Source organism: Lepidochelys olivacea (genome assembly GCF_965140295.1).
Source record: "Lepidochelys olivacea isolate rLepOli2 genome assembly, chromosome: 3".
NCBI classification, from domain to species: domain Eukaryota; kingdom Metazoa; phylum Chordata; order Testudines; family Cheloniidae; genus Lepidochelys; species Lepidochelys olivacea.
The window spans coordinates 39,313,538-39,326,571 of NC_140413.1; the positions used below are offsets into that span (position 1 = coordinate 39,313,538).

At 40.5% G+C, this 13,034-nt stretch overlaps 2 protein-coding genes across 3 annotated transcripts in view; one reads left to right on the top strand and one right to left on the bottom strand.

The window, feature by feature from the left end:
- ACP1 (acid phosphatase 1) overlaps positions 1-13,034 on the bottom strand; it is a 192,917-nt gene that overhangs the window by 86,262 nt on the left and 93,621 nt on the right. The gene's annotated exons all lie outside the window — the stretch shown is intronic.
- The window catches only part of SH3YL1 (SH3 and SYLF domain containing 1), a 102,300-nt gene that overhangs the window by 57,953 nt on the left and 31,313 nt on the right, over positions 1-13,034 (top strand). The window contains exons 6-9 of the mRNA XM_084622621.1: positions 1,078-1,206; positions 3,802-3,964; positions 9,445-9,517; positions 11,340-11,396. Of these exons, the coding sequence (XP_084478747.1) occupies positions 1,078-1,206; positions 3,802-3,964; positions 9,445-9,517; positions 11,340-11,396 (422 nt within the window). The remainder of the gene's footprint in view (positions 1-1,077; positions 1,207-3,801; positions 3,965-9,444; positions 9,518-11,339; positions 11,397-13,034) is intronic.

Genomic DNA, 13,034 nt, shown 5'->3' on the forward strand with positions numbered 1-13,034 from the left:
TCACGGCTTTACAAAGTTGTTCAAGTCAGAATTTAATCCAATTCAAGAAGAATTGAATATTTTTAATGGATATCAAGAATATCCAGAGTTACCTTATTAATGATAGCAAATTTTGAGGAAGAGATGTTAAACCTCATGCCTCAGGGCTTAACTGATTTTTAAATATTAAAGACTCAGCTGAGACTTAATGTGGGGGGCAGATTATTCCAGAATTTCCTGTTGTAGGGTTCTTAAACCTTCTGCTGAAGCATCTGGTACTGGCCACTGTTGGAGACAGTATACTGGATTAGATGGACCTTGGACCAGAGACAATAGGGCAATTCCTATGTTTCTACATACTCCCTTGCAAAACAAAATTCCTGCTTACTGCTCTGCTCCCTAGCATAGCAAAAAATGTTGTATGCCAACAGTCTAAAGATTAGCGTTCTAGAAAACTGCAGTTCAAACAATGTATAATATGGAAAATAGCTATTTTATCTTTAAAATAGAAGTAGTATAATGCATTGAGTTGTCTGACAATATTTTAAAAATACATCAATTTAAATTTATATTGCACTGGTTTACATTTTTTTAAAATCTTCAGTGGAAATAATAGGATTGATCAGAGGGAAAAGGAACAGATAGACATGAATCAAAGGCTACTTACAACCTATAGGTAAAAAATACTTACATTACAGGTGAACATGTGGCTGCAGCTTAAATCTGAAAATCTATATTTTTAAAAGGAAAATGGCCATCTTTCTGTACAATTTTATCACGTTTCCAGAATGGCTCTTTATTTCATTGTCTGAGAGACTGGATAATTTAATTACTGTTTTATTTCCCTACGCATGGTATTTCTCATCCATAGTGCACTTTCACTTTTACTTCCCCCTCAAAATCCAGATGTGGAAAATAAGCAAGGAATGCATTTGTTCAGTTGTAGCAAAGTAATTGGACAATCAGAAATGCAGATTGTCAGAAATAATTTGATCATTGTGCCAGAATTGTAAAATTTAGAATGAGCAATTGTCAGTTGCTATTCTTGTTACAATAGCATGTTGATAAGAGCCATGCAAACTTTTTTCTTTTTTGTAGAAATTTAGAAGGTGATGTTGCCGTACGAAGCTCAGCTGCTGTCTATACATACTGCAAATCGCGAGGGTTGTTTGCAGGGGTATCTTTAGAAGGAACATGTTTAATTGAAAGGAAAGAAACTAATCGCAAGTAAGTCGGATTCAAAATCATAGACTCATAGAGTTAGAAGGGACCGCAAGGGTCATCTAGTCTAACTGCCTGCCAAGATGGGGGATTTGTTGTGTCTAAATTGTCCAAGACAGATGACTATCCAGCCTCTTTGTGAAAACCTCCAGTGAAGAAGCTTCCACAACCTCCCGAGACAATCTGTTCCATTGTCCTACTGTTCTTACAGTTAGGAAGTTTTTCCTGAGATTTAATCTATATTGTTCATGTGTGTTTCTTCCATATTTTGTACTGCATCATCAAATGGGTTACACTGGAATTTTAGTGGGATGGACTTTTAGGAAAATATTCAAAATAAATCTTATAGTTAACTTTGTAGAATTGAGATGCTCTGATATACTACTTTTGGTTGTGTTGAGTTCACAGCCAGTTCCGTAATTTATAAACAAATCAGGGTAAGGTAATTCATTGTTCAGATACTTTAAATGTCTACTGTACTTTCAGGGTTAATAGGTGAATATTTGATACATATTGGTATAGTGCAGTGGTGTGCAACTTAGTGTCCGCGGGCCTCATTCAGCCGATCGGGTAATCTGATTGCGCTGGCCCGCTGCTTCCCACAGCTCCCATTGGCTGGGAATGGCAAACCGCAGCCACTGGGAGCGGCGGGGGGCCATGCCTGTGAACGGTCAATGTCAGCAAAATGTCTTGCAGCCTGCAATCAGCTTACCCTGTTGGGCCGCAGGTTGCCTACCACTGGTACAGTGGAACAAATTCTATCCCTGGAATGATTTCAGTAGAAATTGCAGGTCATTATCGAAAGCAAAATTGGGCCCATGGTATCTCCAGAAGCATTAATGGTGGAATTTGAGTATTGAAATTATATTGCCTCCATATGAACATTTATTCCACTGCACCATGCCAAGAGTTTATTTTTGATGTGAGTTATCTGTCTTTTTTTCATTAAAACAAGAAGTTTTTGAACTTCTGATGTATTAGATTTGGCAGGGAATGGCGGATATCTGGTTCAATGTCTTTTTAAAAATAAATTGGGGATTGTGGTTTAGAGCCTCACTAAAGATGCTCAAGAGCTGCTTCTTTCTGTTTTGTTTTGTTTTGTTTTTTACCCATTGCTATCAAAACTGTCAGAATTGATGGGAGATTTAGGTCCAGTTTTCTAAATCTTAAAATTCTTTTCCCTTCTGGTGCCATTGTTGTAAACATACACATACTAGATTTCTTTAACTTTATTGTCAGCTGCTTTCTAAGATGATAGCAATACTGTAAAATCAAAATTATACATAGATAATATGATAAAACTAAAATCTTTCCAAAATACTTTATTTTTTATCCCTCCTCCCAAGAAAATTATACATTTGCTTTAACACATGGTTCCAAAGATGCACTAAAATGCAAAGAAATGAGGTTTTCCATGCTGTTTTCTGACAGGTTTGAAATCTTGTTTGAGTCAAACCACTTGGATGAAAAATACATTAAAATCAAACCAGTCTGAGTTGGAGACAATTAAAATTTTAAATTGAATGTCTCCTTTTTCTAAAAATCTCCAATCCTAGTATTGCTGTTTATAAGAGTAAAGGTTTTTAAAAATCCGAAATGTACTGTACCAATTTTAAGCTGTACAGTAGCAAAGGCATTAATTCATATTTCTTAAAAGCACAGTTTTGACAGGCCCTTATGTGAGTACATGTAGAAGATATGCGGGGACGCATGCGAGCAGGTTCTCCCCTTGTACAGCTGAGGCAAGGTCAGAAAGCAAGATGCACACACAGCAGGGAGAAGAACAGGTTAGGGATATGTCTCCCATTGGAACAGGCAGACCATGCTAGTGGGTGGGTCCTAAAGGTTTGTGTACGCTGTGAACTAGGCCACTCAAGGAGTCTAAGTCTGTGAATTAGGCCACTCAGTGAGTAGTTAATTGTACATGCTTAGAAACAAATAACACATCCACTGAAATGTTTATGGCATATTTGTGAAAACAGATACTGTTGAACATTACCAAGAGTCCAGTTTTCCTTCTTGCTTTAATATGAAAGGACTCTTTAAATAAATAAATAAAATCTGTAATCACAATATAGCAAGAGTTTTAGCAAGTTTGTCCCACTTGTTTTCTATGGTTACCAAGAGTTATTGTGGTCGATATTAAAAAGGCCACATTAAAAGCCCTTTAAGCTATAACTGTTTTCTGTGAAATCACTGTTCTCTTTCCTTGTTTAATGCTGACTTTCAGTGAAGCAGATGATCCTGCAGCTGGCATCTGCTAGTGCGTGCGCACAAAAAAATCCTGATGTTTCATTTTTTGCACACCACCATGCTTTTCTGTAGAAAATGAGCTGGAACAAAATATTGGTGAAAATTAAGATGAAGTAATAATAAAGGGAAACAAGTCTGTTCCCTGTACTTTATTGTTCTCAATTTATATTGGGCATTGAACAACTTCTGCCATTCCTTCGTGGGTAATCAGTTTAAGAAATCAAGTAAGTGTTATTTATACAACATGTCGAAATGGCATGGTACATAGGGAGTCTTTTAAACTGTAGGCTAAACTAAAAGTATAGATGAGACGATGATTAAAGCAACTGATATAATTTTTTGTGCTAGATTTTATGGTCAAGATATTCGAGCTAGTGCCATTTTATTTGGTGATGTACCTCGTCTTACTCAATCAGAAGATCTGCATGAAATTCTGGATTCCTTTACTGAACAATATGAAAATGAGGAGCAGAAAAACAGGAAAAGGAAACCAGGAAGGGAACAAAGGAAGGTTTGCACACATCTTTTTCCATATTGGCTCTCTGTTGCTAAATCCTTTCATCTACAATTAGACCTAATCCTAATATTGCTGTGTTGATGGCACTCACATTGAAGTCATTGGATATGTTAAGTGCTGACTGATGGAAGGGTAGGGTGTCTTCTTTGAGTATACTGTATTCACTCAAAAAGAAAAGGAGGACTTGTGGCACCTTAGAGACTAACCAATTTATTAGAGCATAAGCTTTCGTGAGCTACAGCTCACTTCCTCAGATGCATATCGTGGAAACTGCAGCAGGCTTTATATATACACAGAGAATATGAAACAATACCTATTCCCACCCCACTGTCCTGCTGGTAATAGCTTATCTAAAGTGATTTCCAGCACAAATCCAGGTTTTCTCACCTTCCACCCCCCCACACAAATTCACTCTCCTGCTGGTGATAGCCCATCCAAAGTGACAACTCTTTACACAATGTGCATGACAATCAAGCTGGGCTATTTCCTGCATAAATCCAGGTTCTCACATCCCCCCACCCCCATACACACACAAACTCACTCTCCTGCTGGTAATAGCTCATCCAAACTGACCACTCTTCAAGTTAAAATCCAAGTTAAACCAGAACATCTGGGGGGGGGGGGTAGGAAAAAACAAGAGGAAACAGGCTACCTTGCATAATGACTTAGCCACTCCAAGTCTCTATTTAAGCCTAAATTAATAGTATCCAATTTGCAAATGAATTCCAATTCAGCAGTTTCTCGCTGGAGTCTGGATTTGAAGTTTTTTTGTTTTAAGATAGCGACCTTCATGTCTGTGATCGCGTGACCAGAGAGATTGAAGTGTTCTCCGACTGGTTTATGAATGTTACAATTCTTGACATCTGATTTGTGTCCATTTATTCTTTTACGTAGAGACTGTCCAGTTTGACCAATGTACATGGCAGAGGGGCATTGCTGGCACATGATGGCATATATCACATTGGTGGATGTGCAGGTGAACGAGCCTCTGATAGTGTGGCTGATGTTATTAGGCCCTGTGATGGTGTCCCCTGAATAGATATGTGGGCACAGTTGGCAACGGGCTTTGTTGCAAGGATAAGTTCCTGGGTTAGTGGTTCTGTTGTGTGGTATGTGGTTGTTGGTGAGTATTTGCTTCAGGTTGCGGGGCTGTCTGTAGGCAAGGACTGGCCTGTCTCCCAAGATTTGTGAGAGTGTTGGGTCATCCTTTAGGATAGGTTGTAGATCCTTAATAATGCGTTGGAGGGGTTTTAGTTGGGGGCTGAAGGTGACGGCTAGTGGCGTTCTGTTATTTTCTTTGTTAGGCCTGTCCTGTAGTAGGTAACTTCTGGGAACTCTTCTGGCTCTATCAATCTGTTTCTTTACTTCTGCAGGTGGGTATTGTAGTTCTAAGAAAGCTTGACAGAGATCTTGTAGGTGTTTGTCTCTGTCTGAGGGGTTGGAGCAAATGCGGTTGTATCGCAGAGCTTGGCTGTAGACGATGGATCGTGTGGTGTGGTCAGGGTGAAAGCTGGAGGCATGCAGGTAGGAATAGCGGTCAGTAGGTTTCCGGTATAGGGTGGTGTTTATGTGACCATTGTTTATTAGCACTGTAGTGTCCAGGAAGTGGATCTCTTGTGTGGACTGGACCAGGCTGAGGTTGGTGGTGGGATGGAAATTGTTGAAATCATGGTGGAATTCCTCAAGGGCTTCTTTTCCATGGGTCCAGATGATGAAGATGTCATCAATATAGCGCAAGTAGAGTAGGGGCTTTAGGGGACAAGAGCTGAGGAAGCGTTGTTCTAAATCAGCCATAAAAATGTTGGCATACTGTGGGGCCATGCGGGTACCCATAGCAGTGCCGCTGATCTGAAGGTATACATTGTCCCCAAATGTGAAGTAGTTATGGGTAAGGACAAAGTCACAAAGTTCAGCCACCAGGTTAGCCGTGACATTATCGGGGATAGTGTTCTTGACGGCTTGTAGTCCATCTTTGTGTGGAATGTTGGTGTAGAGGGCTTCTACATCCATAGTGGCCAGGATGGTGTTATCAGGAAGATCACCGATGGATTGTAGTTTCCTCAGGAAGTCAGTGGTGTCTCGAAGGTAGCTGGGAGTGCTGGTAGCGTAGGGCCTGAGGAGGGAGTCTACATAGCCAGACAATCCTGCTGTCAGGGTGCCAATGCCTGAGATGATGGGGCGCCCAGGATTTCCAGGTTTATGGATCTTGGGTAGTAGATAGAATATCCCAGGTCGGGGTTCCAGGGGTGTGTCTGTGCGGATTTGATCTTGTGCTTTTTCAGGAAGTTTCTTGAGCAAATGCTGTAGTTGCTTTTGGTAACTCTCAGTGGGATCAGAGGGTAATGGCTTGTAGAAACTCGTGTTGGAGAGCTGCCGAGCAGCCTCTTGTTCATATTCCGACCTATTCATGACGACAACAGCACCTCCTTTGTCAGCCTTTTTGATTATGATGTCAGAGTCAAAAAGGCTGACAAAGGAGGTGCTGTTGTCGTCATGAATAGGTCGGAATATGAACAAGAGGCTGCTCGGCAGCTCTCCAACACGAGTTTCTACAAGCCATTACCCTATGATCCCACTGAGAGTTACCAAAAGCAACTACAGCATTTGCTCAAGAAACTTCCTGAAAAAGCACAAGATCAAATCCGCACAGACACACCCCTGGAACCCCGACCTGGGATATTCTATCTACTACCCAAGATCCATAAACCTGGAAATCCTGGGCGCCCCATCATCTCAGGCATTGGCACCCTGACAGCAGGATTGTCTGGCTATGTAGACTCCCTCCTCAGGCCCTACGCTACCAGCACTCCCAGCTACCTTCGAGACACCACTGACTTCCTGAGGAAACTACAATCCATCGGTGATCTTCCTGATAACACCATCCTGGCCACTATGGATGTAGAAGCCCTCTACACCAACATTCCACACAAAGATGGACTACAAGCCGTCAAGAACACTATCCCCGATAATGTCACGGCTAACCTGGTGGCTGAACTTTGTGACTTTGTCCTTACCCATAACTACTTCACATTTGGGGACAATGTATACCTTCAGATCAGCGGCACTGCTATGGGTACCCGCATGGCCCCACAGTATGCCAACATTTTTATGGCTGATTTAGAACAACGCTTCCTCAGCTCTTGTCCCCTAAAGCCCCTACTCTACTTGCGCTATATTGATGACATCTTCATCATCTGGACCCATGGAAAAGAAGCCCTTGAGGAATTCCACCATGATTTCAACAATTTCCATCCCACCACCAACCTCAGCCTGGTCCAGTCCACACAAGAGATCCACTTCCTGGACACTACAGTGCTAATAAACAATGGTCACATAAACACCACCCTATACCGGAAACCTACTGACCGCTATTCCTACCTGCATGCCTCCAGCTTTCACCCTGACCACACCACACGATCCATCGTCTACAGCCAAGCTCTGCGATACAACCGCATTTGCTCCAACCCCTCAGACAGAGACAAACACCTACAAGATCTCTGTCAAGCTTTCTTAGAACTACAATACCCACCTGCAGAAGTAAAGAAACAGATTGATAGAGCCAGAAGAGTTCCCAGAAGTTACCTACTACAGGACAGGCCTAACAAAGAAAATAACAGAACGCCACTAGCCGTCACCTTCAGCCCCCAACTAAAACCCCTCCAACGCATTATTAAGGATCTACAACCTATCCTAAAGGATGACCCAACACTCTCACAAATCTTGGGAGACAGGCCAGTCCTTGCCTACAGACAGCCCCGCAACCTGAAGCAAATACTCACCAACAACCACATACCACACAACAGAACCACTAACCCAGGAACTTATCCTTGCAACAAAGCCCGTTGCCAACTGTGCCCACATATCTATTCAGGGGACACCATCACAGGGCCTAATACCATCAGCCACACTATCAGAGGCTCGTTCACCTGCACATCCACCAATGTGATATATGCCATCATGTGCCAGCAATGCCCCTCTGCCATGTACATTGGTCAAACTGGACAGTCTCTACGTAAAAGAATAAATGGACACAAATCAGATGTCAAGAATTGTAACATTCATAAACCAGTCGGAGAACACTTCAATCTCTCTGGTCACGCGATCACAGACATGAAGGTCGCTATCTTAAAACAAAAAAACTTCAAATCCAGACTCCAGCGAGAAACTGCTGAATTGGAATTCATTTGCAAATTGGATACTATTAATTTAGGCTTAAATAGAGACTTGGAGTGGCTAAGTCATTATGCAAGGTAGCCTGTTTCCTCTTGTTTTTTCCTACCCCCCCCCCCCCCCAGATGTTCTGGTTTAACTTGGATTTTAACTTGAAGAGTGGTCAGTTTGGATGAGCTATTACCAGCAGGAGAGTGAGTTTGTGTGTGTATGGGGGTGGGGGGATGTGAGAACCTGGATTTATGCAGGAAATAGCCCAGCTTGATTGTCATGCACATTGTGTAAAGAGTTGTCACTTTGGATGGGCTATCACCAGCAGGAGAGTGAATTTGTGTGGGGGGGTGGAGGGTGAGAAAACCTGGATTTGTGCTGGAAATCACTTTAGATAAGCTATTACCAGCAGGACAGTGGGGTGGGAATAGGTATTGTTTCATATTCTCTGTGTATATATAAAGCCTGCTGCAGTTTCCACGATATGCATCTGAGGAAGTGAGCTGTAGCTCACGAAAGCTTATGCTCTAATAAATTGGTTAGTCTCTAAGGTGCCACAAGTCCTCCTTTTCTTTTTGCGAATACAGACTAACACGGCTGCTACTCTGAAACCTGTATTCACTCAAGCGCACTGTTCAGTATTGCCAGGGGAACCTCCTCCACAGAAGAACCCTACTATTACATTAAGTTTTGCATACTCCAGTCTAACAAAATAATTCTTCATTTCACTGTTTCCGAGAAGACAACCAACTTAAAGAGACATATCTGTATTTGACGCACTACAATCAGAAATATTCAAAATGTTCTTTTCAGCTGCAGCTTGATCTTCAAGAAAAATGTTAATTCTTAAGAATATATGGAACAAACCAGGGTTTTTCAGTTGAGTGTTCTGCTCCTTCTGTTTTCCATCCAAAATTATAACTCTTGAATTGGGCCATCATATTTAATCTCTGAGAAGATGCTGAGAATTATGGGAAAAGACATTATCAATGTCTAGGCAATATTATCTCTCTAGATGTAACAGCTGATGCTATTGAGAGAGACTATAATATATATAATTTATTTTCCACCTTTTTGTTAAAACATCAAGCAGTAACATTTATCATTTACACATATAACTTCGTAGTGAATTATTGTGTGGCTATATCAAAATCTGTCTTTAGTTTTATAGTTTGAAATGTAATGTCATCAAGAGGAAATATGTGATGGGTGCTTCTTAATTTCTTCTGGACTATCTCCAGGCCTTCAGTTACATTAACCTATACTTGCTAGTGAGGAGTGATTTTTGCTATTTTAAAAATTATTTATTTTAGGCTAATGATCCACCTGTTAAACCATCATCGAGGCCACAATCACGTAAACCACCTGTGTATGCTGCAACAGCAGGTATGAGTGTTTTGATGATTACATTAAATTGTTGCTATATGTGAAAGAAGAGTATTAGAAATACTCCGAGTATTGATGTTTTTATGCTATTCAACCCCCTTTTCTTGTGTGAGATGGTAACTTCTCTATAACAGTTTGATTTGTCAAAAAGTGGAAGTATTTTGGGATAGATTCATGAAAGATAATGGGTGAAATTTTTATGGTTTTTAACTTCTAATGTACTTTTATCGAATTTCTAAATGCAACATAACGTTTACTAAACAGACACTACAAAATGGCTGATTGTATTATTACTACATATTGTAGATGACAGCTGAATATAGAAATTAGTGCCAGTTTTACAGTCATGTATGTAATAGCTCAGAAGGGATATTAAAGTTAATTGGGTACATAATGGTCCACTTTGTATTGTTATACCAATAAAATAAAAACCAGCAGGATCTTATTAAAGGGAAAAAGGCAAAATACCACATTTATTGTGAATACAGAAAGAATCATAGTAAGCAGTTAGTTATAGCTATAACATTCCATTCAATTTCATATTTATTCACACATTCATTCATGCACACGTACACACACAAACACACACACAGGTTCTGCAAGGTTGTTATCATAGTTACCAGCCTAAGAGTTGCTCATGCCAAACCACTGGCCAGGTGGCCTGGACATGAGGAGGGAGCAGGGCCTTGTCAGATGCTCATCTGATGCCCCTGGAAGTTGGTTTGCAGAATCAGAGTTCCCCAAAGTTCTCACTTTTTAGAGTCTATTTTTATAGGAATTTCTTCCTATGCCAGTCTATGGGAATTGTTTCATCATGCTGTTGCTGAATCAATCAGCAGATACCACATTCCTGACAGCTCCGTGCTGCTAGATGTTATCTTGTTCTTTGGTTCTCCCATTCTTGAGGCTGTTGGGTGGATTCCAGTCTGCCCTCTGGGGGGGGTGGGGGGTCCTCTGGTTATTTCCACTCGACGCCTTCTTCAGCTGATGGACACTGGATTCTTAGGCTGGCACCTCCCTGATCATTCAGTTATTATCCACACCAAGCATCCATCCACATACATCCTCTATCTCTATTTTAATCACAATTGTTAATACAACAAAAGGGCGGGGAGTCTCTGGGTGCTGTTTCTGTTGTTACAGAGTATTGCTTTGAGTTTCTCTCTCTCTGTGTATTGCTTTGAGAACAGACTCTGTCTTAAAATGTACTAACGCAATTAGCAGCTTGCAAGTTTCACACATAGAGGGAGAGAAACAGTACCAAAAACCAAGAGACCTCTTAATTAGTAATACCCTGGAATTTAAACTGTGGGGAATCAAACTCATTTGTGATTTTAATACAGAACTTCTTTAATATGATCCAACAGTATGATGGATTTTTTTTCCTATTTAAGGGGAATGTTTTCTTGTAAAAACTACTGACTTTTAGGAGGAAGTTAATCTCTTCTGGTCTAGGCCCAATGGGCTGCCTCTTTTCATCATCCTCTTCAAATAGATAGTATCCTAGTGAAAGATTCATCTATCTTAATTCCTTACTCTATTTTAGTCTTCCTTCTGCCACACAGCAAGTAGGGTATGTGATGCTCCTGCTGATATTTTTTTCCCCTGAAGCGCCTTTCCTATTCTATTGGGAAATAGATTAATCAAGAGTTTCATTCCTCAGTCCTAGTGCAGTAAATAGCTATTTCTTCTCTCCACCACCACTTCTTGGCTAACTACAATAATTTTGTGGATACTGAACATATATTACAAGAGCAGAAAACAAAGTAAATTGACCTGTATTGATATGTTATATAAATTAATTATTTACATTTTTCTGCAGCTGTAAAAAATCCACACAAACTTTATCCTGAACTTCCCAATTACCATCCCACGGAGGGTAAGTACTACACTTTGAATTTATTTTATAAAGGCCACATACAATGGGTGTGAGACCGTATGGGAATATTTTGGAAAACGTTATACTTCTTAAAAAAAATTCTGTGCTGCATCCCTTTGTTATATTTATTATCCAGACAAATCAATATTTCCTTCTGGTTTTTTTATGTTTCAGAGTAGCAGCTGTGTTAGTCTGTATTCGCAAAAAGAAAAGGCGTACTAGTGGCATCTTAGAGACTAACCAATTTATTTGAGCGTAAGCTTTCATGAGCTATAGCTCACTTCATCGGATGCATTCGATAAAGTGAGCTGTAGCTCATGAAAGCTTATGCTCAAATAAATTGGTTAGTCTCTAAGGTGCCACTAGTACGTGTTAGGGGGCTTATTCCTTCACCCGCTTCCTTCCCTGGTCCTTCTCGCATGAACAGAGAGCAACAATACCCGAAGTCCAAAGGTGCAAACAATTCGATGTTTATTGGGGTGAACTTCCAGCAAGCATGATTACAGTTTCCTTCCTTAGTGTCCTCCTTCCCAGCTCTGACACCACAGAGCCTTACACCTGTGTCCTTGTTCCCATTCCTACCCTTAGCCAAACATGATTCCAATTTCCTTACCCACATTCCCTGTTCCCATTTCCCCCCACACACACACACCCACCCACTCACTTCCTGATTGACTGCAGGCTATGTAGTAAAACTTGAGTTCTGCTTTGCTATACCTTAACCAATCATCTTCCTGAAATTTAACTAACCAATCCTAACATATTGTAACATGATTATGTAACCAATTATATCCCACCACCTTAATTAGTTTACACTCAGCAAAATTAATTATACAGCAGACAGGAACAATCACAGAACCAGACAGAGATTATACAGACAAACAATAGCAAAGTGGGAACGAAAATGACAAGTCAATACAGAAGTGAGGATTTCACATCCCAGCTATTGATAAGTGAGTTCTTGCCAGACAAGATGCTATCAAACTAAGTTTCCTTTTACATTTTCTAGGCACTTCTCTTTCTCTGGAGGCGATAGGCATTATCGGGACAGGATTGTATTCCTAACAGCCCAATAGCACCTGATTTCAATGTGACTAGTTTGGAATGTGAGGATGTAACTGTTCGCTTCCTAGCTTATGGCTGCCTCTGCTGCTTAGCCAAAGGCCTTAGCCTAAGCACAGGTTCTCAGACTGTCACAGTAAGAGAAGGCCCTTACACCGGCAGACAGTTATTTTGATTCTTTCTTTTGTACCTCTATAACTAGCCAAGTGATAAGAATACACCTAAATTCTTAGAGTATCTATATCCTAACAGTACTCCTTTTCTTTTTACCTTTATCTTGTTCCCTGGCTTTATGCTCAGACAGTAGGTGAATCTCACCTTCCTTTCTGTCTCCTTGTGGCCTAACTTCTTACATTTCAAAAATCCTTTTCCCCCATTCAATATACATGTTCAGTCCTATAAATAGACTATATTTAATGATACCATCTTAATGAGGCAAAGGAGATCACTATGACATAATAACCTTTGACCAAGTCTACCTTCTCGTCTCTGTGCACAAAGTAGTGTAAATCCTGTTTTAAATAAACAAATACCCACAATGGTCAAATCTGATTAGCATCATAAGGTTAGTTTGCC